At 51.3% G+C, this 26788-nt stretch overlaps 1 protein-coding gene and 1 non-coding gene across 6 annotated transcripts; one reads left to right on the forward strand and one right to left on the reverse strand.

Annotated features, from left to right (window-relative positions):
- The first annotated feature begins 867 nt into the window (after positions 1 to 867).
- Positions 868 to 26569, forward strand: STRADA (STE20 related adaptor alpha). Of its 5 annotated transcripts, XM_036496154.2 has the most exons (13): positions 868 to 1020; positions 8373 to 8427; positions 10083 to 10140; positions 12096 to 12124; positions 18654 to 18756; positions 19476 to 19597; positions 20884 to 20992; positions 21106 to 21229; positions 22891 to 23062; positions 23455 to 23559; positions 25102 to 25343; positions 25534 to 25576; positions 25814 to 26569. In XM_036496154.2, the coding sequence occupies exons 2-13, from the start codon at positions 8416 to 8418 to the stop codon at positions 25964 to 25966; spliced, it is 1272 nt and encodes a 423-aa protein (XP_036352047.1). In that variant the 5' UTR covers positions 868 to 1020; positions 8373 to 8415; the 3' UTR covers positions 25967 to 26569. The 5 variants fall into 5 exon arrangements, with proteins under 5 accessions (XP_036352047.1, XP_058531289.1, XP_058531290.1 ...); XM_058675306.1 differs by lacking the exons at positions 10083 to 10140; positions 12096 to 12124 and having other exon boundaries at positions 869 to 1020; positions 8373 to 8451; XM_058675307.1 differs by lacking the exons at positions 10083 to 10140; positions 12096 to 12124 and having other exon boundaries at positions 869 to 1020.
- On the reverse strand, positions 8159 to 8259 carry LOC118759734 (small nucleolar RNA U13). Its single transcript, XR_004996387.2, has one exon. It is a non-coding gene; the product is annotated as a small nucleolar RNA U13 (small nucleolar RNA).
- Positions 26570 to 26788: the final 219 nt, after the last annotated feature.

Raw genomic sequence — 26788 nt, forward strand, 5'->3', positions numbered from 1 at the left:
TTACAGTCACTTGGGGAGTGAATCATCGGACGGAAGATCTTCCTCTCTTTCTCTCCTCCACTCTGTATATCTGACTTTGCAATAAAAAATAATTTTTTTTTTAAGTGAGGGAATGGAGGCTGGCACTGTGGCTAGCAGGTGAAGCGTCCACTTGCAATGTTAACATCCCATACGGGCCCTGGTTTATGTCTGGCTGCTCCCATTCTAATTCACTCCCCAAGCCGAAGCCTGGATCTCCACCTCTGTCTGCTACGTAGGAGAGGAAAAATGAAGCAAAAGGACCCACAAAGGCCAAAGAAGTCTCGCGCTGGTTCGCCTGACTCTACTCCGCGTTAGCCCCCATTACTGAAGTCGCCTTTACCGCCCTCTCTGAGCTGAGGTGAAGCCTCCGTTTTCGGATCCTCCGGGCAGGACCGATGAGAACGCAGGTTTTTGGACTCAACTTATGCGCCAAACGGGAACCTCGAGGATCCTAGAGGCGCCTAGACTAGGGGTGCGGCACAAGTAGGAGGAGCGCATCTCCAGGCACCTTTTCCGCCCGCCGGGAGAGGAAGCGATGCTGGCCGGGACCGCCTCCGTGGGGCGGGGCCTCTGGGGCGGAGCTTCAGCGGGACCCAACCTCTGTGGGGCGGAGCTTCAGCCGTACCCAACCCCCCTCGGGTGGGCGGGGCCTCATCTGTGGGGCGGGGCCTCTGTGGGGCGGAGCTTCCGTCGGACCAAACCTCCTCTGTGGGGCTGGACCTCTTTGGGACGGAGCTTCAGCCGGACCAAACCTCCTCCACCGGGTGGGACCTCCTCGGTGGGGCGGGGCCTCCTTGGTGGGGCGGACCCTTCTCGGTGGGGCGGGGCCTCCTCAAGGTGACGGGGCGGAGCTCTCCGCAGGTCCTCCTTGGGCACCTCTACTGCGCATGGCACGCTGCGTACCTCCCCTCCCAGCAACCGGCTTGGCGGCGGCGCGGCCATAAAACCAAGGAGGCGGAGCTGAGACCGGCCGGGACTTCTCGCTAACTCCTCGATCAGGTACCGGGCTGTTGGGGCGCCTGGTGCGGCCCAGGAACCAGTTTCTCGTCACCGTGCCGCCGATCACACATCAGGGGCGGGCCTGGGTCAGAGGGGCCGTCCTGGGCTCACCTTCGCTCCCACAGGCTTCCCTTTGAACCTCTGTACTGGATTCCCGCAAAGAGGGGCCGCCGCCCGGGCACAGAATAGGCTTGGGCCCGGCCAGGCGATGTTGGAGCGGAGTTGTCGGGCGGGCTCCCGCTTTTCCTTCCCCTTGTCCCCATCGCGCCTTTCAGGTGGGGAATCTGAGAGTAGCCTTCGAAGTAGCGGCACATGGTAGCGCTGACCTCTCCCTGCCGCCCCGATCCCTGTCACATCGGAGCTTTAAGGACGCGAGATCCAGGTGGCACCCTACATCGGCCACCCAAATGAAAAGCTTCTGATTGCGTTTTGTTTCCTCACTGCCCTCGGTCGATCGGGGGCCCGAGGTTGGGGAGTGGGCAAGCGAGCGTGAAAGAAGCGGGTGATGGAATTGTTGCTAGTTTTCAGGTGAGGGAGCTAAGCCTTTCGCAGTTTATTGTCTTCTACCCGATGAAGAGACGCCGTTGGAATTTGTTCTTACCGTCATACTGTGTCTTCAGTATCGCACCCTGTTCCCATATGTAGATTGTTCTCCTTCGTCGCCTGTTCATACTTTTCAGGGAACATCCAGCCCTGTTTCTTGACCCCTGAGAGTTGATACAGGAGCCAGCGATTGACCGACTGCCGCAAGCCAGGAGCCTACCAATCCAGCCATTCATTGGTTACATTGCTAACGTGATGGGAACAGTCCTCCACCCTTTAGCCAAGTTTCTTGGGGTGGGGTTGGGGTATTAGCTCAGATTCAGTGCTTATAGTGATAAACCCAGACACAGAGGTACTGAGAAAATCAATTTCAAAAATAGGAATAAAAGAGAAGATACGACTTTATATCAGAGTGAATGAATATTCCCTTCCGTATCGTTTGGCACCTGGTCCATCAGTGCATGTGTTCGCAGGCAGCCTTTTATCTGCACATCTGGCCTTGAACCGTCTTCCTGTGCCCGGCTGTCACTCTGGCTTCCAAACAGGTGTGCTCTCCCGGCGGAGCCCAGAGTGCCGCCCAGCGCCTGCACAGAGCACCATGGCCTTCCGGGTTTGCTGATCTCATTGTTTTTACTCTCATTCATGGAACAGCAACCTGGGCACTTTAGGCCCTGGAAACACACAACAATGAGAGGATTCTTTCCTTGCTCTGTTACAGCGGAAGAGCAAAATGGGCAGTTAAGAGCGCCCCCCATCGGTTCTCGGTGGCAGGGAGCATTTGGTGCAGCAGTTGGAACTTGGCTTGGGATGCGCGTGTCCTGCATCAGAGTGCCTGGCTTCACGTCCTGACCTTCTCGCTGCTGTATTCTGGGAGATAGCAGGTGATGCCTCAAGTGTGTGTGCACCTGCCACCCGTGAGCAGAAGGAGTCCCAAGCTCCTGACTTCAGCCTGGCCCAACCCTGGCTATTGGGTTAAACACTTTGCATGGTCTGAGTGAAGACCTCTTTATTTCCTATTGGGATAGATAGCTGTTTTCTCAACCACTGTGTGATTTGTTTTGTTTATTTATTATTATTATTTATTTTAAAGATTTATTTATTGCTATTGCAAAGTCAGATTTACAGAGACAAGGAGCTGGAGCTGAGCGGATTTAAAACCAGGAGCCAAGAGCTTCTTCTAGGTCTCCCACCTGGGTGCAGGGTCCCAAGGCTTTGGACCATCTTTGACTGCTTTCCCAGGCCACGAGCAGGGAGCTGGATGGGAAGTGGAGCAGCCAGGATGTCACCTGGTACCCATATGGGATAGTGGCTCATGCAAGGCAAGGACTTTAGCCACTAGGCTACCTCACACTGGGCTCTGCTCTGTTATCTTTATCTTTTCTTTGACCTCCATCTTATTTCACACATGCAGAGGCAGCGAACATGATGTTCCACCTGACAATTTACTTCGCAGATTGCTGAAGCAGCCAATGCTGGGCCATGTGGCAGGCAGGCACCTTTGTCCTTGAGTTGTCATTTACCGCCTCCCGGGGTGCTGGCTGGCAGCAGGAAGCTGCATTAGAGGCAGAGCCTGCTGAATGCCAGCCAGGTGCCCTAAGACGGGATGTGGCCATCCCAAGCAGAGTCTCCTTACTGTCTCAGATATCTGCCCCACCTTGGTTATCTTCAGACACTTGATGGTGTTAACTTTTTCAGAGAATTCTGGTTCATTAATTCTTTGTGTGTGGCATAAGAATAGAAGCTTAGGCACAACACAGTAGCCTAGGGGCTAAAGTTCTCACCAGGCACGCGTTGGGATCCCATACGAGCAGTTTCTAATCCCGGTGGCCCACTGCTTCCCATCCAGCTCCCTGCTTGTGGCCTGGGAAAACAGTCGAGGACGGCCCAAAGCTTTGGGACCCTGCACCCGCATGGGAGACCTGGAAGAGGCTCCTGGCTTCTGGCTTCAGATCGGCGCAGCACTGGCTATTACAGTCACTTAGGGAATGAATCATCAGACGGAAAATCTTCCTTTCTGTCTCTCCTCCTCTCTGTGTATCTGACTTTCCAATAAAAATAAATACATCTTTAAAAAAATAAAAGAATCGAAATTCATTCTAGGTAGCTAGAATATATCCAGACTGCTTCCCTGTGGGAATTGTGTGGGCCCCTTTGTTGGCTTTGTTGGAATTTTAAGTGGTATTTTAAAATTTCATTTTCTAATGATTCTCTGCCATATAAAAATACAAGAGGGTCTTGCAAATAACCCTATTTCTAAGATTAGTTGTTTTAGATTTGATTTGGAGGGTGGTTTAAACCGTGCCATCTCCTGTGTTCATGATCATGCCGCCTGGCAGTGGTTTCGCCCCCTCCTTTCCTGTGGGCACACCTTTAGTTTTCTTCTGGCTTTCTTGCCTTGGCCATGACTTCAGTACAGTGCTCCAAAGAAGCTTCGAGATCAGACTTTTGGAGACTCACTCATTCTGTTTTTTTTTTTTTTTCCCCAAGATTTTATTCATTTAATTAGAAAGATTTACAAAGAGAAGAAAAGACAGATAGGCCTTCCATCTTCTGGTCCGCTCCCCAAATGGCCACAATGACCAGAGCTGAGCCAATTCGAAGCTAGGAGCCAGCAGCCTCTTCTGGATTTGCTACATAGGTACAGGGTTCTAAGGCTTTAGGGCATTCTCCACTGCTTTCCCAGGCCACCAGTGGGGGATGGGATGGGAAATTGAGCACCTGGGACATGAACTGGTGCTCATATAGGATACTAGCACTTGGAATTTCTCATACTTTTCTATTACCAATATGAACATGTCCCTCCCACTCCTAGTTGGTTTATTGTTGTCAAAGATCAGGGCCCAACACGGTAACCTAGTGGCTAAAGTCCTTGCCTTGCATGTGCCAGGATCCAATATGGGCATCAGTTCTAATCCCAGCCGCTCCACTTCCCATCCAGCTCCTTGCTTGTGGCCTGGGAAAGCAGTCAAGGATGGTCCAAAACCTTGGGACCCTGCATCTGCATGGGAGACCTAGAAGAACCTCTGGGCTCCTAGCTTTGGCTCAGCTCAGCTCTGGCCATTTTTGTGGCCACTTGGGGAGTGAATCATTGGATGGAAGATCTTTGTCTCTCCTCCTCTCTGTATATTTAACTTTCCAATAAATAATAAATCTTTTTAAAAAAATCATTAAGGCTGATGCTGCGATGCAGTGAGTTAAACCATTATCTGCAGGGCAAGCATCCTATATGGGTGCCGGTTGCAGTTCTGGCTGCTTCTCTTCAACCCAGTTCCCTGCTTGTATGCCTGGGAAAGCAGTGGAGAACGGTCCGTGTTCCTCCCATATGGGAGACTCAGAAAAAACTCCTGGTTCCTGGCTTTGCACCTGCCTAGTTTTGGCTATTGCAGCCACTTGAGAAATGAACCAATAGGTGTCTCTCCCTTCTCTCTCTTAACTGTCTTTCAAATAAATAAGTCTTTTAAAAATTTAAAAAGGAAGTCTCTAAAAAATCATGGACTAGTATTGAATTTTGTCGTGTGCCTTTTCTCCATCTACTGAGGTGATTGTGTTTTTTTTTTCCCTTATTTACTCAATAAAGTGAAATGAACTTGCCCCTTTTCAAAATTCATTGACAACGAAAGATGTAAAAATAAAACATAAACCATTTATTTAGCTCTTTATCAACAACTTGAAACAGGTGTGGCTATTGACCTGCTGATAAAGAGATCGCATCCCATGGCCTAGAACCTGGATTTGATACCCAGCTATAGCTTGAGTCCCGCTTCCTGTTAATGAAAACCCGGGAGGCAGCGGCGATGGTGGAAGCAGCTGGACCCCTGCTATCCCGTGGGAGACCCAGAGTGAGCTCCTGACTCCTGGCTTCCGCTTAGCCCAGTCCTGACCATAGCAGGTACTTGAGGAATGAACCTGTGGAAGGAACTTTTTTCTTTCTCTCTCTCTCACTTCCCTCTGGAATAAATAAATAAATATTAAGCCAAAAAGAACTTAAAAATATCTTTTTAAAAAATTTTTGTTTTATTTTTACTTTTGATTGCAAAGTCAAATTTGCAGAGAGAAGGAAAGACAGAGAAAAAGATCCTCCATTCGCTGATTCGCTCCCCAAGTGGCCACAGCGGCTGGAACTGAGCCGATCTGAAGTCAGGAGCCAGGAGCTTCTTCCGGGTCTCCTATGCAGGGGCAGGCTCCCAAGGCTTGTGGGCAATCCTCAATTGCTTTCCCAGGCCGCAAGCAGGGAGCTGGAAGGGAAGTGGAGCGGCCGGGACAAGAACCGGCGTCCATGTGGGATCCCACTACATGCAAGTGAGGCCTTTAGGCACTAGGTTACTACACTGGACCTCCCCAGAATATATTTTTGCATATATGTACAGATGCATACTTTAAAAATTTTTAATTTATTTTCGAAAATATAAGCCAAATCCTTGCGTCGAGGGCTTTGAATACATCGCAGCAAAAGAACTCCTCTGTGCTGATGAAACCCTGACTCAGGAGCAGGGGTGTATGAATATTGCCATGTTCCCCAGAAACGTGCCTTGCAGGGTGGGTGGGAGGGCCGTGGCCGTTCCCACGGGGCAGAGGGCCGATCTCCAGTGTGCACAGACTCCTGTTTTTAAAATTTTTGTTCCTGAGATAAATCCTATTTGGTCATGATATATTATGTTTTTAGCAGCCATTCTGGATATGAATTCCTAACTGTAAATAACAAACATGACAAGGTGGGGTGATACATGCAATGGCAGAAAACCTTAGAAATATGTAACCAAAACTTAAAGTTTACTGGAAGGGTTAGAAAGCAAAGTTGAGGGACCCAGCAAAATAGCCTAGTGACTAAATACATGCCTTGCATGAGCTGGCACATTGGCTTAACTGGCTAATCCACCTCCAAGTGCAGGCATCCTATATGGGCACTGGTTTGTGTCTCGGCTGCCCCACTTCCCAACCAGCTCTCAGCTTGTGGCCTGGGAAGGCAGAAGAGGATGGCCCAAAGCCTTGGGACCCTGTGCCCGCTTGGGAGACCTGGAAGAAGCTCCTGGCTCCTGGCTTAAGATCAGTTCCATCCTGGTTGTTGTAGCCACTAGGGAATGCAGTTGCAGGTGGAAGATCTTTCTCCTTTCTCTGTGTATCTACATTTCCAATAAAAATAAATAAATCTTTTTTAAAAAGAAAACAAAATTAAATTATTCTTCTGAAAACAAGTCTACTATAGACATGGAATAAGTATAAGTTTAGAAGATAAATCTAGAAATACGCCATTAGGATTCAATAATGTGAAATCAGGAAAAACAAAAAGAAAGGAGGAGACAAGTATTGATGGAATAATACAAGATTGTCTCCCAGAACTGGGAGCCTTGACTTGCCTCGCTAAAAGGGTAAACCAGTGCAGTGGGAAAAGCAGCTAGGGGCCCAGCGCAGTAGCCTATTGACTAAAGTCCTCACCTTGCATGCTCTGGGAACCCATACAGGCTCCACTTCCCATCCAGCTCCCTGCTTGTGGCCTGGGAAAGCAGTCAAGGACGGCCCAAAGCCTTGGGACCCTGCACCCACACGGGAGACCTGGAAAAAGCTGCTGGCTCCTGGCTTCGGCTTAGCTCAGCTCCAGCCACTGCGACTACTTGGGGAGTGAACCAGCAGAGGGAAGATCTTTCTCTCTGTAAATCTGCCTTTGCAGTAAAAATAAACGAATCTTTGGAAAAAAAAAAAAAAAAGCAGCTAATCCAGGTGGCAAACAGTAACCTGAGAAGGCAGTCTTCAGGAAGTGAGTGGAATTGGTGAGTTTGAATATATGGGTGATAATTGGCAAAGCGAATGGCAGATATGTTGCAACATCTTGGAGAAAATTTTATTTACATGGGAAACCAAGTAGCAAGCAAATGATTTCTTGACTCTAGGAGAAAAAAATGCGGTGTGTGTGGAAGGAGACAGGCTCATCCCTGAACTCTGCCTAGTCGAAGTAACGTACATGTGGGCTGTGGTTTTAAACAAAAAGGAGCCGGAGCTCTGTGGGGAGAAGGGGGGCAGGACACGGGGGGAGGGGAGGCAAAGGAGGAGCACCGAGCTTTCTTCTACCAGGGCAGGAAGTTTGTAGGCAAAATTTCTAAAATTGATCACTTATATAACCGTATACACTTCAGGAAAGGACACTAGGGGCTTGGCTTGGAAATGAACATAGAGAAAAATCATATAAAATTTTTTCTTGCTGAAATTGCAGAATTTTTAAAATCTATTTGGTAAAGTACATCCAAAATTTTTTTAAAGACTTGTTTACTTTTATTACAAAGTCACATATATAAACAGGAGGAGGGATAAAATGGAAAATGTTCTGTTCATTGATTCACGCCCCAAGCGACCGCAACAGCTGGAGCTAAGCTGATCTGAAACCAGGAGCCAGGAGCCTCCTCTGAGTCTCCCACTTGGATGCAGGGTCCCAACTCTTTGGACCGTCCTCAACTGCATTCCCAGGCCACAAGCAGAGAGCTGGATGGGAAGTGGGACCGCTGGGATTAGAACTGGCGCCCATATGGGATCCGGACACATGCAAGGCAACAACTTTAGCCTCTAGGCTACCGTGCTGCTTGCCAGCCCCCCACCCCTTTTTTTAGGTCAGTTGGGTAATGTGCCAACTTAATAAGGTTTAAGGGAGGCACATGTTATGCAGATGTGTGTAAGCCCAATCATCAGGCTCATGAACCACAGAGGGATCAGTGCATCCAAGTTCATGGTCAGAGTGTCTCTAGGCACGTCTTTAAAATCATCACAGACTGTTCCTATGGCAGGGGACTTGTCTAACTGAGCTTGTTTCTGTTTTCCTTTAGGTTTACATTTTTGGAATTGAAATAGTCTCAGCACTAGGCACTCATGTCTTTTCTTGTGAGTAAACCAGAGCGGATTAGGGTGAGTGTTTCCATTCTCCTGCTTCTCTCTCTTTGTTTTCTCTGAGATAAAGTGTTGGAGTACACCATCAGATGGTTCGACTTGTGATGCCCGTAGCCAGGTGAGGTGAGGGCTGTAGGGAGCGAGGAGGTGAGAAGAAGGCTTGTAGGCCCAGAGTAGTCCGCCATGTTGATTGGCAAAGACACGGCTGTGCCACTCGCTGCTCTCGAGAGACGGACCGAGACAGTGGCTCATCTGATGCGTGAATGTGTCAGTCACGCGTCACGTGAACGGACAGCCCTCTCAATGTCCATAGAAACTGCCAGTGACCTCTGCACTTCCTGTGCTTCTGATGAGTTTGTATTCTTTTAAAATCAGCATCAAATTGTAATTGCTGTGACCCTTTTTATTTGGTTAATTTCAATTGAAGATGTCTTTTTATCTGAAAATGAAATATTTTATTACCTTTAAATCTGTACGAGCTAAAATGACCTCACAAATCAGTATGGATTTGATTTACCTTCTTCACAAGCTCCCAAGAGTTCATAACAGAGTGTCTTATTTTGTTTTCTGTCAAGTACCTAATTTCGAAATGCAATAGTAATTATTTAAAAAGCTTAACTGTGTCAGTGCTGGGAGAAATGAAAATAGCACTGTCTTTAAATATCAAAGGGCAAGTTACGTTTTGTATATGATGCATGTAATTGTCATATTGTTTCTATTTAGAACGTTACTTTTTATATTTTTTCTAATTATAAAAAAGGACAGAGAATAGTTTCGGAGTTCCGAGTCACAGACCAGATTATGCACCCTATTTCTGAATGTTGCCTAACCACCTTTCTTGTGGATGTAAGAGCGATTGCTATTGGAGAGAGAGAAGCTCGCTGTTAGTTGAGGAGGCAAAGGGAAACTGCTCAGTGGAGTGACCCCAGGCCGGCTCGGACCCCAGGCCCTCTGTGAAATGCAATCTTGATTCCATTACTTTGAAATGCAAACTGCTTTTCTGTGTCACCTAGCCTGACGGGCTGAAACCAGACCTCTGGCCACAGATGGGAATCTAATACTCATTAGAAAGAGGCCAGGAAAACGAACCCTAGATTGATCCTGCTACTTTGGTCTTTTGCAAACCTAATAGAAAATGTAAAAAGCAATTATCTTTAGAAACATACTAGATAGAAGAATACGCAGCTTGGTGCATTTCCCTTGACAGACAAATAGTCTATGAAAAACTGCCTCATCCCTGCTTCCCGTGTTGTGAATTCCAATAATACTTCTCAAATTGGCATTAATTTGTGATTAATTAATGGTCTAAGGCATCTAATAGATTGCAATGGAATGAATAAAGTAGGACCAAAGGATAGTCTTCTACACAGGAAAGACAAACGCATTGTTTGTCATCAGGGTCAATAGTAAGCCTTTCTCATCTGTTGGATTTAAGAATTAGTCATCAGATGAGGCCAAGAGGACTAGAGGAAGGAGTTAATCTACTGTTGTTAGTTGATTTCAAGATTCTTCCCTTAACTTGTCCATAGAAATGTATCCTAGTTGTTTTGCATGTTTCTATTTTTGTCATGCTTTTATTTGTCTCTCTCAGGCTTAATCTTCTGTGGCTCGAAAGAAATACTAATTCTCTTTGGGGTTTTCCTCTTTAGCGGTGGGTCTCGGAAAAGTTCATTGTTGAGGGCTTAAGAGATTTGGAACTATTTGGAGGTAAGTCCAGCATAGCAGCCAGCCATCACTGTAGGATATGTATCAGTCATCTTTTGCTGACTAGATCGGTTTGTGAAAATTAGCAACTTTAAGGGCAAGTGTAAAGCACAATTGTTGGGTTTCCCTAACTCCTTTTTGAATCTGTTTGAGGGTTAATCTGGCGTCTGTGTTGGCCTCTCTTGATTGTTAGAAAATCAACATTTACCTAAAAGGCATATATATTTCTCTTAAAAGTCCAATCGAAATACATATTCGTAAAGGGGAAAAAAGATGAAATGTTTAAAAGTCTGTAGTCCTGAAAATTTCAGAAACAAAACAGCGATCAGGACAGCGGTAGCCATGAGCTAAATGAAGTGGCTTTACTGCTCAATCTACTTGATTCATTTCTTCGTGGTAGAAATTACGAGGCTGAATTCAGAGAGTAGGGAAATCCAGCAGGGCAGAAATGCCAATTTCCTATTCTAAGATCTAAGTGTTCATTCAGAAGGCAAGTAGCTTTGCAACTTTGAGGTTTAACAAGCTCAGACACTGGCCATTTTCAAAGATAGACTTTCTGGGAGCTGTGACCTTGATACAGAGCAAAGCCAGATCTGTAATGGTGATGGTGGTGGTACCCGTTCTTGAATATTAAGATGTTCTGTTAGGACTCTCACTAGAGAGGCAGGTTGACACACTGAGTGCTTGATTGATGTAGAATACTGCCAAATAACTAAATAATTAAAAGCCTCAAATTTGTTAGTTACTAGCCAGTACCTATTAGTCCATTTCCACCAATTATCTCTTAGAACTTCTGGAGCAGTGTGATGGGTGAACTTTGTCAGAGATTTAGATAAGCAAAGAGTTTAGAGAAATAATGAGTTCTTTATGTTATAAAGCATAAAATTAACTGAATGGTAAAGGAAAAGTGAATGGTTCTGTTAATGGTTTTTGTTTTAAATGGCATTGATGGAAATTGATGTGTAAGTCCAGTATACCATGAATTGGTTACAGATATTCCGGCATTTACAAGTTAAATTAACTGGCTTTGGCGTCGGTAGGGACCCTTGCTTTTAACCATCAGCCTGTCTCTGATCTGAAGGGGAAGGATTGTTGCCAGCCTGAGCGAGTCTGCGTGGTCAAGTTGTACACAACTTGAAATGGGCTCTCTGCTCTGTGATCCTGGGTTAGGTTTCCCACAGTCCCTTCCCTTGGCTTCTTGCCTCTGACCAAGCGTCTGCAGCACCCGCTGCTGCCCTGTGTGTCCCCGAGCCCTGGTGTGTGGGGTGCCCCGCGAAGAGGAACCGAGGCTCTTCTTCCCTGGAGCTGCCATTTTCTCACAGTGCCTTGGGTTGCTCTCCTGGATCTTAGGAGAAAGCGTTTTCCCTGCTCCTCCATTATTGTATCACTCAAGACTTTGGTGTCTATAGAACCCCCACCTAAAACTTTGTAGTCAAAACCATTCACTTGAGTGATCTGGACCAGTTTTCCCAAACTGACAAAAGCAGAAGCATAGACAGAAAATCATTTCAGCTCTCGTCTGCTTTGTTCACTTCCACACTGAGCAGCAGAGAGCCGAGGAGCCACTGCTTTATTTGCAGTTAGAATGAAAAGTATCCAATTTTTAGTTTCTGGGAGTTAAGAAGTCAAAGCCAGCCGGTTCAAAGGAACCCTGGTGTGCTGGCGAAAAGGGAATGTTTGACAGGGATGGTGGCGGTTGAGTTAGGCTGAACACGGAATGCCTATAGAGGAGCGGGCTCGCTGGTGTGGAGGAGCCCTGGATCCCTGGCCTCTCGCAGCATTTTTACTGTGGGTCTCTGTGTTTGTGTGTGACATGTGACACAAGTCCTTTCTGCTGGAGTGACCGTTAAGTGACTGTCATTAATAAATGTACTGCAAAGCGCAATAACTGCTGTTCTGAGTGTGGATGTGTCTCCTGCTGAAAACCAATCTGCCTACCGTTGATTTCTCTACTCCAGAGCAGCCTCCGGGTGACGCTCGGAGAAAAGTAAGTGACTTTCTAGGCTCTAGCGCCGTGACTGTTGCATGGACATGCCTTCTTGCGGAAGCCTGTTTGTCTTGGCTTGCCACTTGCGCTTCCTGCCCACCTGTCACTGAGCTTTATTCGTTCTTATCTTTTCACTTGGGAAGGTGCAGGTTTCACCCTGGAAAGACTTGGAGTGTGTGAGGCTGAGAAATTGACAACTCTGGCATTTCTCTGTTCTTCCTGGGGGTTACAGGTGCCTCGCCTGCTCTGCCCCACTGGCCGTCACATTCTCCCCACACAAAGGGCTCCAGCAGTGTGACATGTGCTTGTGGCTGGTGGCACTAAATTGCCCATCTTTTATCTATTAATAATAGATTTCAGTCCATAGACAGAGCATAAATCTATTTCTAGAGTCCTCAAATCTCTTTCCTTAAGAACAAAAGGAAAGTGGAAAAGTACTATGCAGAAAACGTACTTTTTCCCTTTGCAAAAGCGACAAGATTCTCGCCTTGCTTCCTCCTCCTCCTGCAGTTTATTTACCGTGTAAACAGTGCCAGATGTGCACAGTGTACCAAGCTATTTTGGAAAATGTGCATCAGCGTCTTACAAAGACAGAGAATGAGACCCCTGGTTGGGCGTCGACACTGGCCCTGTACACAGTCCACGTGTGCAGCTTTTGTGGGAGTCCCGAGGTGGAGTGAAGCATGAGGGTGCAGCCTAGGCTCTCCCCTCCGCGGCCAGCTGTGGCTGTGCCTGACAGCTGCATGGCAGTTCTCTGAGCAGAGCTGGTTTGTTAGGTGTTTTTCCCGAATACATTGCTAATTATTTGTCATGTTTATATGTTCACAGCTACCACTTATTGTCCCAAAAGTGATCCTGTGTGAAACCTGTGGGCATTTGGACGTGTTCATTGGCTAGCATTCTGTGTTATCTGTGTATGCTTGATTGTGTTTTTTTTTTTAAACTCTTTCAACAGAGTTATCATTTTATGGTCATTTCTGGATACCAGTAGCATATTTTTCAAATGCTTCTAAACAAAATACGTTTTCATGGTGTGGGAAACTAAGGAAACACTCGAAGTCAGCTTCTCTCTCTCGGAGCAGTTGGAGATTATCCATGACCCTAATGAAACGACACCATGCTGTGTTTGTGGAGAGAACAGGCTGAATCATTGCGTCTCGGTGATCTGAATTTAGGCCTCTGCTAAATCTGGAACAACAGAATGCACGAACCTGCTTCTCCCTCGCACAAGCCTGCCTTTGCTTCCTGACATGATTGCTTTCTCAAGTCAAGGGCGATCCTTCTGTGGAGCTCAGGCCTACAGGACAGCCCAGAGTAGAAGCTGCCACTTTCCGATTGTTCCCAGGGAGCTGGAGGGCTGAGGGGTGCAATCACTCAACTCAGCCGTCTCCTTCAATTCCGTGCTGCCTGTGAACGCAAGCTCCCAGTCACCTAAGACATTTTCTTTCCTGAAACTAATGCTTTTGAGTCGTTGTCTGTGGTATTGAGTTAGTGGAGTCCTCGGTGGTGGCTTAATGCACGCAGCAGTAGTTTAATGAATCCCTTCCCTGCGAGGTCCTGCAAGAATGTGGAGGGTGGCCTGGCAGGGAGATGTCTCAGCCCCCGAGCTGGAGGTGGGTACGTGACAAGCATCACAAGCTTGGGCTCGGGCCATGTCTCAATCTCTTTTCCAATGTGCAGAACTTTAAGGAGCTTGCTTGGAGACCAGAAGACACACCACCCTTAAATACCAAGCAGTTGCTTTTCACGGGGGCCATCTGTTGACCTGCTTTTTTCTCATGCGTGAATGCGTCCCGTGTGGGGGGCCTCGTGAATGTGTCCCGTGAGGGCCAGCATTTCCAGGGCTGGCCTGCCATGGAGTACAGGCTCCAGAAAGCTAGCTGATACATTTACCCTCTTCTCCTCACCAGTCGCTCTCGTTAGAAAACCTCCCCCTTTGCTTTGCATGATCTTTGTGGTTTGAGAATGTCCCAGCGTTGTTCCAGGTTCTAGGGTCCATGGCCGTGAGGGCATGGCAAGGGCCTTGCCTCAGTGGAGCTGAACCCTGCCATGGAGGAGATGGGTAGTGGGAAATGAAGCAGCCGCAGTAGGTCCTAGCGGGGCAGTCAGGCAAGGCGACCAACCTCACAGCATGACTCGGAGTGCAGCCTGAGTCTTCCCTGAAGAGATGATATTGAACTGGCAGTGATAAAGCAGAGGCAGAGATGGGAGACTGGTGTGGACAGGGCACTGAGTCAGGCAGGAGTGCTGCCAGCGCAGCAGCACCTGGGGAGGTTTCTCCTTACTGCAGCACACCCTCGTAGGGCAGGAGCAGCCAAGTCAGGGGACAGCGAACCTGGTTGTGTGCTGCTGACCACCGGGCATCTGTTCTGAGAATTGCATCACAGGGGCCTTCCTTGCTGTGCGAACATCCGAGAGTGGGCCTACATGCACTGGCATGACCACAGTGGCATCACCGGCTGTGACTGTACAAGACCACCACTGTGTACGTAGTGCGCCCTGGCCAAGGGTCTTTATGTGGTGCCTGGTGGTGCTCATAGACCAGAGTAGAGAAGGAAGTGCCCTGCTGAGTTTATGTTGATGTCCACCATTGATTTGATTGAATATTCATGCCTAGAAAATGGGGTGTGCACAGGTGCAAGGCCAAGGAGCCAAGCCACTTCCAGACTAACTGTGCATTGTCAGTTCCACACACATGGGGAGTCACCGTTTCAGAGCTCTTGGTTTTGGGCTGTTGGCTCAAGTTGGTGCCCTGGTTTTGCTCTTTCCCTGGGTGAGGGTTCTGGCAATTGCTGCAGATGATTCTGAAAATGAGAGTTTCAGGAAGTTGCGGTGGCAGTGACGTGACCCTCCAGTTTGTTTTCAGAACGTTTGAAAGCACAAAAGTCAAATGCAAATTACCCTTAACTATTGCTCACGCCCTACTCAGCATCTGTTGAGCAGAGCACCCAAGCAGGCAGCAGGAAGGCAGGAGATGACTGCCGCGTGCCCAGCCGTACCGAGGTCTTCACGGGTTCCATCACCTCTGACAGCCTCAGCCCTCCTGAGACGGGAATCCCTCCACAGCCGAGCCAGGGGAGACCAGGAGATGAGCCTGCTCGGCTCCCAGCTGCAGAGCAAGTGCCTGGCTTCAGTTCAGATTCCGCATCTGACCCCAAGTCTGTGGTCTTTGTATTACTTGCATGTGCTTGACTGAAAATAGCCTTCCCCAAGTTTCCTTCCCCCAGAGCGAACAGCTGTCCGGTCCCCGGAGCAGGTGCCCGTGGAAAATGCCAGGTTAGACCACACCAAGCACGATTCCTTACTGTAGAGCTTGGCCACACGGTGAACAGGGAGAGCGCCCCGTGAGTCTCCGGGGAGGAACAGGCTGCATGTCCCAGCTTCCCTGCGCTTGGAGACCTTCTTCATGCCTGAATGAGCCGGCTCAATGGGGCTGATTCTGTGGGCCTGGGAGCTGGAAAACTGGAGGAAAAGGGACAGAAAAGGGCACAGGGTCTATAGAGGCACCTCCGTTACCAATCAGGGAATCAGAGCTCAAACCACAGTGAGACTGGCACAAATGAAGCCATCTTGAGGCCGGCCCTGTGGCATGGTGGGCTAGGCTTTTCACCCGCTCAAGTCCTGGCTGCTCCACTTCTGATCCAGCTCCCTGCTTATGGGAGACCCAGAAGAAGCTTCTAGCACCTGTCTCTCCTTGCTATAACTCTGCCTTTCAGCTAAGAATAAAATAAATATTTAAAAAAGAAATAAAGAGGCCTGGCACAATTGCTCAACTGGCTAATCCTTTACCTCCAAGTGCCAGGATCCCATATGGGTGTTAGTTTGTGTTCCAGCTCTCCACTTCCCATCCAGCTCCCTTCTTATGACCTGGGAAAGCAGTTTAGGTTGGCCAAAGGCCTTGGGACCCTGTACACATGTGGGAGGCCTGGAAGAAGCCCCTGGCTCCTGGCTTCAGATCAGCCTAGCTATGCCTGGCTGTTGCAGCCACTTGGGGAGTGAACGAGTGGATGGAAGATCTTTCTGTGTCTCCTACTCTCTATAAATATGCCTTTCCAATAAAATTTTTAAAATCTTAAAAAGAAAGAAATGAAGAAATTTGAATACACCAGTTACTAGGGAAAAGGTAGAGCCGCATGCTTAGACCTGCATTTCTGGTGGGAGCTCCATTGGTACCAGCTTTTTGGAAGGCAGTTGGAGTGATCAAGTTGGTTGCCTGCACTGCTCGACAGGGGCTTCTGTCAGGAGAAAGCCCAGGACGCACTCCCAGTAACACCGCACGGAGGCGGAGAACGGTAGGACAACCCCGGAGCTCAGCGGTGTTGGTGTGGACAAATTGAAGGACATTCACCAGATGCAGGTAGCACAACTGGGAATGCGGCACAACTATAACCCACTGCAACGGTGCGGCTGCATCTTAGAAACGAGGAGTGAAGTTACAAGTGGGGTTTGTTAGCGCGGCTCGATTTGGCTTCACAAGGCTCTGCTAATGCCAGTGTAAGCCTGGAACAAGACAGCTCCATTTGCTGGCTTCTTTTTCTTTCTTTGTTTCTTTCTTTCTCCCTTTCTTTCTTTTTTTAAGATATTTATTTTACTTGAAAGAGTTACAGAGAGAGAGGGAAAGACAGCAAGAAAAGTCTTCCATCTGCTGGCATACATCCCTAGATGGCCACAACAGCAAGACCTAGGCAGAGTGAAGCCAGGAGCCAGGAACTTCTTCCGGGTTACCTGCGATGGCTACAAACCATAATGAAGTACCAGTTCCTGTTCCAGCGACTTTGCTTCCATCCCAGCTTGCTGTAAGCACATCTTGGGAGGCAGCGGATGGTGGCTCGGTGCCTGGGCTCTTGCCTGGGCTCCTGCCACCGACACGGGAGACCCAGCTGGAGTTCTGAGCTCATGGCTTTGGTCTGCTTCATTGAGGGCAATGGGGAGTGACCCAGCAATGCAAGATCTCTTTCTGCCCCTCTGTCTCTCTCAAGTGCTTAAAAATAATAAACTTTTTAAGAAAGATTTATTTTTATTGGAAAGTGAGATTTATAAATTGAAGGAAAGACAGAGAGAAAGATCTTCCATCCACTGGTTAACTTGCCAGAAGGTTATAATGACTAGAGCTGAGCTAATCTGAAGCCAGGATCCAGAAGATTCTTCTGTGTCTCCCACACGGCTACAGGGTCCCCATTCAGCCCTTCTCTGCTGCTGTCCCAGACCACAGCAGGGAGATGGGCTTGCAGGGGAGCAGCTGGGACACGAACCAGAACCCAGAGGGAATATTGGCATTGTAGGCAGGGAATTAGCTGCCCCCCATCTTTATTAATTAAAAAAAAATTTTAGTCTTTAAAAAAGAATGATTGATTAGGCCTGGCATGGTAGCCTAGTGGCTAAAGTCCTCGCTTTGCATGCATCAGGATCCCATATTTGTGCTGGTTCTAATCCCGGCAGCTACTTCCCATCCAGCTCCTTGCTTGTGGCCTGGGAAAGCAGTCGAGGACGGCCCAAAGGTTTGGGACCCTGCACCAGCATGGGAGACCCGGAAGAGGCTCCGGGCTTTGGATAGGCTCAGTTCTGGCCATTGCAGCCACTTGGGGAGTGAATCAGCGGACGGAAGATCTTCCTCTCTGTCTCTCCTCCTCTCTGTATGTCTGACTTTCAAATAAAAACAAAACAAATCTTAAAAAGAAAAAAAAAGAATGATTAATTTATATGAAAAGCAGAGTGACCCAGAGAGAGGAAGGGACAGAGACCTGCCACCTACTGGCTCATCTCCTAAATGGCCACGGCTGGCCAAGCTGAAGCCAGGACCCAGGACCTCCATTCTGCTCTTCCGCAGGGCTTGCAAGGGCCCAAACACATTGGCCATCTTCCATTGTCTTCCCAGACACACCAGCAGGGAGCTGGATCAGAACCAGAACCAGAAGCAGCACTCATAGGATGCCAGCATGGCAGTCAGCAATAACCTACTGTGCCACAACGCTAGCCCTGCCAGCCCTGCTCACTGTAGTTAACTGCAGTGGCTGTCCAGTCACTTCTCTGGGAAATGCCAGGAAATGACTGGCCCAGGCTCCTGGCTCACTAAAGAGGGGCCGTGTGCACTTCCCCTGGCGCAAGATGCAGCATTGCACCTTCTGGGCTGCTGCAGTCAGGAGGTTGAAAGTCAGACTCGAGTGCAGCCCAGAGGTCAAGGGGACCCTCCTGACTCCCCAGCTCCCCCACCCCCCAGTTCCTTCTCTCTTGCTTACCTGTGCCTTTCTCCAGTTAGCCTTCCCTCCAAGTTCATGGTTCATAGCAGCGGAGGCCACCGCAGGCAGGGACTGGCGGGTCAGCAGTTGGCCAGGCCCTGTGTGACCGCAGTGAAGGCCTGGCGGTGTAGTTCTGCCCTATCTGCCTCCCCTATCTGTGCCACAGCATCAGGAGGCATATGTTCGTTCAGGCGCCTGTCGCCCAGCGGAAATGCATCACCACCTCGGTCCCCACTCCTAGCCCAACCCCAGTTTTCTCTGTTAACCTACCTTTCTTTCTTTTTTTCCTCTAGACCAATGAGGCGAGCTCCGAGTCGATCGCATCCTTCTCGAAGCCGGAGATCATGAGCAGCTTCCTACCCGAGGGAGGCTGTTACGAGCTGCTCACCGTTATAGGTAATGCTCCGCTCGGTGCCGCTCCCATAGCAGCTGCTGCCAGTTCGTTGGTACGATTCCTGGTGACAAGACCGGCTTGGGGGGGTCTTCCCTGGGGCTTTTTCTATGTGAGTTGGGAAGAAATCAGATTTCCAGGAAAAGCCACAGTTTGGCCATTTTTTTCCCCTCTTGTGCCCTGTGCTCCAGGTATGTAGGATGGCCGGCTGAGAAGGAACTGACTAGGATTCTAACCAAGGGAGTGACAGTAGTGGTGGGAATGGTAACTTGGATTTCCCATTGGGATAAGTCTCTTTCTCTCTCTCTCCTTTTTCTTTAGATTTATTTTATTTTTATCTGAAAGTCAGATATAGAGAGGAAGGGAGACAAAGAGGAAGTTCTCCCATCTGTTGATTCACTCCCCAAGTGGCCGCAATGGCCAGAGCTGAGCTGATCCAAAGCCCGGATCCTGGATCCTCTTCCAGGTCTCCCACGCGGGTGCAGGGTCCCAAAGCATTGGGCCGTCCTCGACTGCTTTCCCAGGCCGCAAGCAGGGAGCTGGACGGGAAGTGGGGCTGCCGGGATTAGAACCAGCAGCCATATGAGAGCCTGGTGTGTGCAATGCAAGGGCTTTAGCCACTAGGCTACTGCACCAGGCCCAAGTCCCTTTCTCCTAAGGGAAAACAAGAAGTCTTGTTACCCTTGTCCCTGCCGATGGCATGAAATCTTCTCTCATCTTTTAGGCAAAGGCTTTGAGGACCTGATGACAGTAAACCTGGCCAGATACAAACCCACAGGAGAGTATGTGACGGTGCGAAGGATTAACCTAGAAGCATGTTCCAATGAGATGGTGACCTTCTTACAGGTGGGAAACCTGAGGATGACCCCTGGAGTGTGGGCCCTGGGCTCCCACACTCCCACGGGGAGACCAGGGTTCAGCAATGGGGGTAGCAGGGAGCTTTTCATTGAGAACAGAAAGGATTGGGTGTGAAGCTGCTCAGCTCTACTAAGAGGCCCCCCTTCTTCTCCCATTGATTTATGACCCAGGAGAGGCCAAATCACTTGCCCCTGGCCACACACCTCCCTCCAGTAAACAGCAGAGTCAGGAGGCTGACCCAGGTGCCTATATCCCCCACCCCCAACCCAGGGGCTTCTTCTGGCTCTGGCTCTTCTCCTCATTGTCTGGAGTCCCTTTCTGGTTGGGAAGCAAGTAGCCAGCCTCCTGCTGCCAAACCAGGGAAGACAGCAGGTGGAGAAACGGCCCAGGCCCGGGTTCTGCCTTGCTTGGTGCAGGCGAGCTCCAGGGGCCACTCCTGCTTGCCTGCCCTCCCCTCCCCTCCCCCTTCCATTTTCCTCACAGATGCTCAGCGGGGGGGGCTCTGGCGCCAGCCCACCTGGTTGGGGTGGTGTGTCACCCCTGGGGATGGAGCAGAAGTGCAGTCCCAGCATTATAATTTGAGAAAACAAAACATACCTGTGTGTGTTCCAGAGCGTTTGGGACAGAACGACTCTGATGAATCATTGTGTACGGCAGAGGCAGGTTGACGGTCCAGCTGGCTTAGTGTCACCTGATGTCCCCAAGGTGGGACCCTGGCTTCCATAGTTCTTTGCACTTCCCATAGCGCTCCCAACAAAGACATCTCTCAGTCAGGGGTCGCTGGGAAATAGTTTCCAGCGTTTATTGCTTATCCTTTGTCCTCTCATACCTTTGCTTGTTTCATCCAACTGTCCTATTTTCCCTTGTACTAGAGAAACACTGTTCTCACATCAAAGAGGAGTTCCATGCCGCGGCCCCAAGGCTGGGCTCTGTCACGTGCTCGGTGTGCACTCACGAGTGTGCTTTGATGGTCTCTGAGTCATGAAACTGAGGGACCCTCAGCCACGCCCGCTGGCTGCCTGATGGGGGCTTCTTCTGAGCTTGTGCCGCCCAGCTGCAGGGGCCGCCCCAGGCAGGGCTGGCTGAGCAGCCTGGCTCCCTGTAGATGGCTGAGCTGGGCTTCTGCTCTAGTAGAAGCGCCCACATGCACTGCCCCAGGAACCTGAGCCCCCCAGAAAGTGCTGGAACCCCAGCTCGTCCACGCTGCCCCCCCCCCAATGAGCTTTCGTCTTCAGCACCCTTGATTTTGACTTAAGCTTGACTGTCACTCTCAGGGCGAGCTGCACGTCTCTAAGCTCTTCAACCATCCCAACATCATGCCCTACCGAGCCACCTTTATTTCAGACAACGAGCTATGGGTGGTGGCGTCCTTTATGGCATACGGTGAGTAGGAAGGGCTCCAGGCGGAGGGGGCTCTGACGATGCGGGGGTCAGACCGCTCATCTGAAGCTCCCCAACTATGTCCTCACACCCTCCCCTCCTCATTCCCACTCCAGGTTCTGCAAAGGACCTCCTAAGCACGCATTTCACAGACGGCATGAGCGAGCTGGCCATTGCGTACATCCTGCAGGGGGTGCTCAAGGCCCTGGACTACATCCACCACATGGGCTACGTGCACAGGTACTGCCCGGGGGCGGCGGGGGCACCTCCAGTCACAGGTTGGGTAGAACAGCCCAGACCTGGGTGACCTTCACTCACAGGCTGAAGTCAGTGAGGTGAATGTTTTCAAACCAAGGATCTGGATTCTAATCCTGGGGACAGCCCTCAGACCGTGGGGCACTGAAGCCCCTGTTGGGCCCGGGGTTATGTGATGGGACCTACCCCCAATCCCTCCCTCCTTCCCTGTGTGCCCAGGCAGTCCGATGCCAGAAGGCCGGAGCAGAGAGCCAGGGCTCAGGCAGCCGCATCAGGAAAGGTAGCTCGCAGTGGCCAGGCAGAGGGAGACCTCCCAGAGCACTGTGCGCGAAGAGGGCTCTGCATGGACTAAGGCCTGAGCATGGCGCATGAGGCTGCAGGCTGCAGGCAACAGAGATGCAGGGAGACGCAGCCGTGACCTGGGCCACACAGCCTCGGTGCACTTCAGAAGCCCAGGACAGGAGGCCAAACTGTGGTGGGCATATCTGGAACAGCATGGCCAGTGTTGGGGTAGGGGGAGGGCAGTTGAAGAAGACATTAGCTTTGGCAGAAAGTTCACGAAGCCCTGGGCAAGGACACCGAAGCAATAGGAAAATGGTAGAGGACATGAAGGTTACAGGTGAGGAAGCCCCAGACATTAGCAGTCACAGGAGCTCGCAACCGTAGCGGGGAGGAAAAAGCAAATGTGCATGTGACCCCACAATGTCCTCACGACACTGTCCGCAGCAGAGACGCATAAGTAGGAGAGTGTGGCCCCAGTGCAGCTGGGCAGGGCCACAGCTGCAGGACGCAGGCCCATCAGGGGTGTGGTGGTGGAGTGCTCACTCATGCCTGCACCACTCAGCTGGGATGTAAGGGCTCCTTCCTGGGAGAACAGGTGAAGAGAAGACCTCTGCCCCACCGAGCCGAGATGCCATCGGAAGCAAAGATCGGGGACTGACGTTGTGGTACCGTGGGTTAAGCCATCACCTGCAGCACTGGCATCTCTCCTCGGAGTGCTGAGCTGAACTGTGGCTGCTTTGCTTCCAGTGCAGCTCTCTGCCAGTGTGCCTGGGCCATGTGGGAGAACCAGGGGGAGTTCTGGCTCCCTGGCTTTGGGCTGGTCCAGCGATAGCTGATGTAACAATTTGGAGAGTGGACCAGCAGGTGCAAGACCTCTGTCCCTCCCTCTCTCTATCACTTTGTCTTCCAAATAAATAAATGAATAAATCTGTGGAGGGAAAAAGGAGCAGCAAACACCAAACGTATATAGAAAACAACACAGAAGGGCAGCACAGCACTGAAGAAGCGAGACACATAAGCCAGGGCCATCAGACGTCTGGAAATACACAACAATGGCCTGTTTTTCAAGAATGTCTACAAACAGAAAGTACAGATGAAGATAGTCAGTGGGAGGCAGAGAGAAAGAAGTGGGCAGTGAACACAAGCTATCAATAAGTTTCTAAGTCCAGTGATATGCAAATAAGGTCATGTTATCATTACCTTTTTGTCCTCATTTGAAATATTCGTGAACACATGTACATGTGATATGCATATATAATACATGCAGGAGACAGCTAGTGTGCGAAGGACGGTCGAAGGTCTATAGTGTGAGGGGAGTTCTTGCTGTTGCGTGTGACACCCTCCCCATGCCCCCCAACCCCCAGGAGTGTCAAGGCGAGCCACATCCTGATCTCCGTGGACGGGAAGGTCTACCTGTCTGGTTTACGCAGCAACCTCAGCATGATCAGCCACGGGCAGTGGCAGCGTGTGGTCCACGATTTCCCCAAGTACAGTGTCAAGGTTCTGCCCTGGCTCAGCCCGGAGGTCCTACAGCAGGTCTGTGCCCAGGACCTGAAGTATCTCCCTAGAAGCCTTCAGAGATCTCCTGCGGGTGGGGGGTAGGGGGCTCTACTTCCTGGAGGGTGGGCTCCCTGGTGGAGCCCAAGGGCCCCTTGCAGATGGCCCGCCTACCCTCTGGATAGAGTGCGCCTTTGGGAACACCCTGGGTATTCTCAGGTCCCGACGCTAAGCCAGACATGGGGCCTGGCTCTTCCAGCTTAGGACACAAGGGGTGGGTGGGCAGACCTCTGCGCCTTGGCCTGTCGCACAGCAGATCGTGGGACAGTGTGTTTTTGCTCTGCTGGCCTTGCTCCCCCCACCCTTCCCTTCCTGACAACAAAGCAGTGCTGCATGCGCGCGTCACCTGTGGCTTTTGCTTCCTGTCGTAGAACCTCCAGGGTTATGATGCCAAATCCGACATCTACAGTGTGGGAATCACAGCCTGTGAACTGGCCAATGGCCATGTACCCTTTAAGGACATGCCTGCCACTCAGGTGAGCCCTGCAGTCCTCTCCTCTCCACCGAGGCCTGCGAGGCCCTGTCATGCTAATGAGGTGAAAGGCACATCCACCTCGGGCAGGTGGGGGGGCTGCAATGGGGGCTGGATTTGGGGGCGCTGTGCAGTAAAGGCCCAGGGCCTGGAACCCGACCCAGGGTGAGGAGCCAAGAGCAGGAGCGCATACGGGGCCCACGTGCCATGTGTCCTTATAACAGCTAAAATCAGACCAGGCCATTTCAGTCAATGTGGCTGCTCGTTTAGTGGCTGATTTCGAATGTTCAGAGTTCCGGGCCCTGCATTCTGCCCAGCACCTTTGGAACCTGCAATCTGTAGGTTCTACTCTGGGATTGCCTTTTAGCCACCCCAAGGGCCCAGGGGTAAACAGCCAGTGGCCAGCCCACGCTTGAGAGGTCAGGCCCAGGAAATAGGCTTGTCCAGGTTCCACCAAACCCAAGAAGTAGACTTGGGACCATCTGGGCAAGAATGACCTGGGTGATTGGAGGAGTGGGCCGCAGGCTGTGAGTGTAACGGAGTACCTGCCTAGCGGGCAGGGGCAGAGTGTCCCCTAGAACAGCCCCCGCCCCACCCCATCCCACCTGCCGGCAAAATAGCACTTGGCGGTGAAGAGCAGGAACTAGAAGGAGCCACTTGGGGGACAGGGGAGCACCGTGGAAGACCCAGGGTGTCAACACAGCAGTCTACCAAGAGCAGTGGCAGCACATCTGTAGCCTAGATTGTGAAGCAGATGAGTCAGAGCTTGGCAGGTCCCGTGGGAAGGTGTGAAAATCTGTGTGAATTCAGGAACACAAAGATGGCCAGGAAAGGGTTAAAAGTGCCCATGGTGGGTGGGGGGTGAAGCAGCCTCGGATCCAGCAGAACTGGCCACAGTGAAGGAGGCCTTCTGGATCTGCCCTGTGCAGCGTGGCAGCCGCTGGGCGCCTGTGGCGGCTGCGCACTTCAGATGTGGCCAGTGAACCACTGTAAACCTGCCATCAGCCTCGGCAGCCACACGCGGCTTGTGGCCATAGCCTCAGCACAGCTGTGGCCCAGGCGGCTTGTGAGGATCATGAGAGCGTCCCCCAGGATCGCAGGGCCCGAGGTGGGGCTGGTTTGACAGGAGCTGCACTTGAGGGATTCAGGACACCTGCCCGAGCCTGATCTCGCCCTGGCGCACCACGCTTGTGCAGCCTGCCACAGCCTCAGCTGGGATGCGGCACTGTGTGTGTCTTCGCAGACCCCACAGGCCCACGCGGGCATGGCAAGTGGCAGCGGGCTGTCAGGACCACTTGGGGTGAAGGCCCTGCAATTAAGAGGGTTTGAAGCCTTTAACACAGCCCTGTCACTCAGCCGTGGTGGAGGGCGTGCCACTGTGCCGTTCCTCTCTGCCACCTTCTCGTCGCCTTGGCCCAGAGCACAGGACTTCCAAGCCAGGGAGCAGCATTCCTTTGCAAAGTTAGACTTCAGCCCAGTCCTTGAGAATGCCTGTGGCTGTGGAGAACCCCTGGCGCTGAGGCTCTGCCTCCCTCCCCCTCTGCAGATGCTGTTGGAGAAGCTGAATGGCACGGTGCCCTGCCTGCTGGACACCAGCACCATCCCTGCCGCCGAGCTGACCTTGAGCCCCTCCCGCTCTGTCGCCAGCTCCGGCCTGGCCGAAAGCTTGGCCGCCGGCACCCCGCGACCCTCCAACGGTGACTTGCCGGCCCACCCCTATCACCGCACCTTCTCTGCCCACTTCCACCAATTCGTGGAGCAATGTCTTCAGCGCAACCCAGACGCCAGGTAAACCCACTGGCCGCCCAAACGGGTGCGGGGGGTGGGGGTGGGAGGCAGCATCTCTCGAAGGCTCTGCAAGGGGCTGGGGGGAATCTGGAGCCCCCACTGCAGGGGGGCCAGCTCTGGGATTTTGGGGGAGCCAAGGGAAGAAGCGGGGGGCACAGAAGATATAGGTGTCTTGTCCCTTTCCCCACAGGCCGAGTGCCAGCACCCTCCTGAACCACTCCTTCTTCAAGCAGGTACAGTAGTGTTCCCGCTGGGCTCCCTTTTGTTCTGGCCTGTGGTTCTCACTGCCTACGGTGCCTCAGTTTTGGGTCCCCAGCTGACCCAGCTTTTGCGTCAGGGAGTAAGACACAGCCAGGATTCTGAAGTCCCACAAGGATACCATCCCATCCTCCTCATGGCCTTTAGGTATCCCTCGGGCCAGGGCTGTGGCACCTGTCAGCAACGCCTCCTCCTCCTCCCCTTCCCCCCAGATCAAGCGGCGTGCCTCCGAGGCCTTGCCGGAGCTGCTGCGGCCCGTCACCCCCATCACTAACTTTGAGAGCAGCCAGCCCCAGGACCACAATACCATCTTCGGCCTGGTGAACAACCTGGAAGAGCTTGAGGTGGATGACTGGGAGTTCTGAGCGCTGCTCTACAGGCCTTCGCAAGGCCTGGCCTCCTGCCCCTAGCAGAATGGCTGCCAGGGGAGACTTCTCACTGCTGCAAGCCCTTTGAGACACAAGGAATCCGGCTTACTGGGGACAAGATCAAGTAGAAGCCATCATGCCTGCTCCTGAGATGCTGCCGAGGCCCTATGTGCTGGCCCGGGAGCCCCAGCCTTTACCCCACACCCAGGAAACTGGTACCGCCACCTGCCAGACCCTGCTCCCCCAGGCAGCCTGGTTCTGTCCTGCCCCTGCACTCTCAGACCCCGTGGGTCCAGGAAGGGGCAGGGGGTGAGCAGACCCCCCTGCCTGCACAGGAAGGGCTGTGTCCAGCTCCTGAGGTCCCAGGCTGAGGCAGAGGCCGGGCATCCTCCCCCTCCTGGCTGCCAGGGCCCTGACACTTAGATCCTTTTATAGTGGATCTGTGTGGTGCACTCCCTGCACACCAAGGACCCATTGCACCTTGCCAGCTGCCTTGGTGCTTCCTCCAGCAGCCACCACCTCTCGCCTCACCTCAGGGCTCAAGTCCTCCTGCTGTGTTAGTTTTGTCATCAGAGCAAATTAAACTGGTCAGATCTGGGAGCACCAAGGGTGTGTCTGCATCAGTGTGGGGCCTGCAGGGGCGGTGCAGATAGTATGGAACTCACTAGATGGGCCCTCCAGCTTCCTGGGACCCCATAATGGACTGATTTCCTCCCTAGAGCAGCCCAGGGCAAGGGCATTGATTGGAGCCCATGGCCATCAAACCACCCACGGTGAGGCTTGGAGGGGGGAGAGGTTACCACCACTTCTGGGGCCACT

The sequence above is a fragment of the Ochotona princeps genome, chromosome 17 (assembly GCF_030435755.1).
Source record: "Ochotona princeps isolate mOchPri1 chromosome 17, mOchPri1.hap1, whole genome shotgun sequence".
Taxonomy (NCBI): domain Eukaryota; kingdom Metazoa; phylum Chordata; class Mammalia; order Lagomorpha; family Ochotonidae; genus Ochotona; species Ochotona princeps.

Bases quoted from the DNA above. Each gene is read 5' to 3' on its own strand.
- STRADA (XM_036496154.2), top strand. The intron at 12,125-18,653 runs GTAAGTGACTTT...TTTTTCCTCTAG, and splicing joins CGGGTGACGCTCGGAGAAAA to ACCAATGAGGCGAGCTCCGA. The intron at 25,344-25,533 runs GTAAACCCACTG...CTTTCCCCACAG, and splicing joins CAGCGCAACCCAGACGCCAG to GCCGAGTGCCAGCACCCTCC.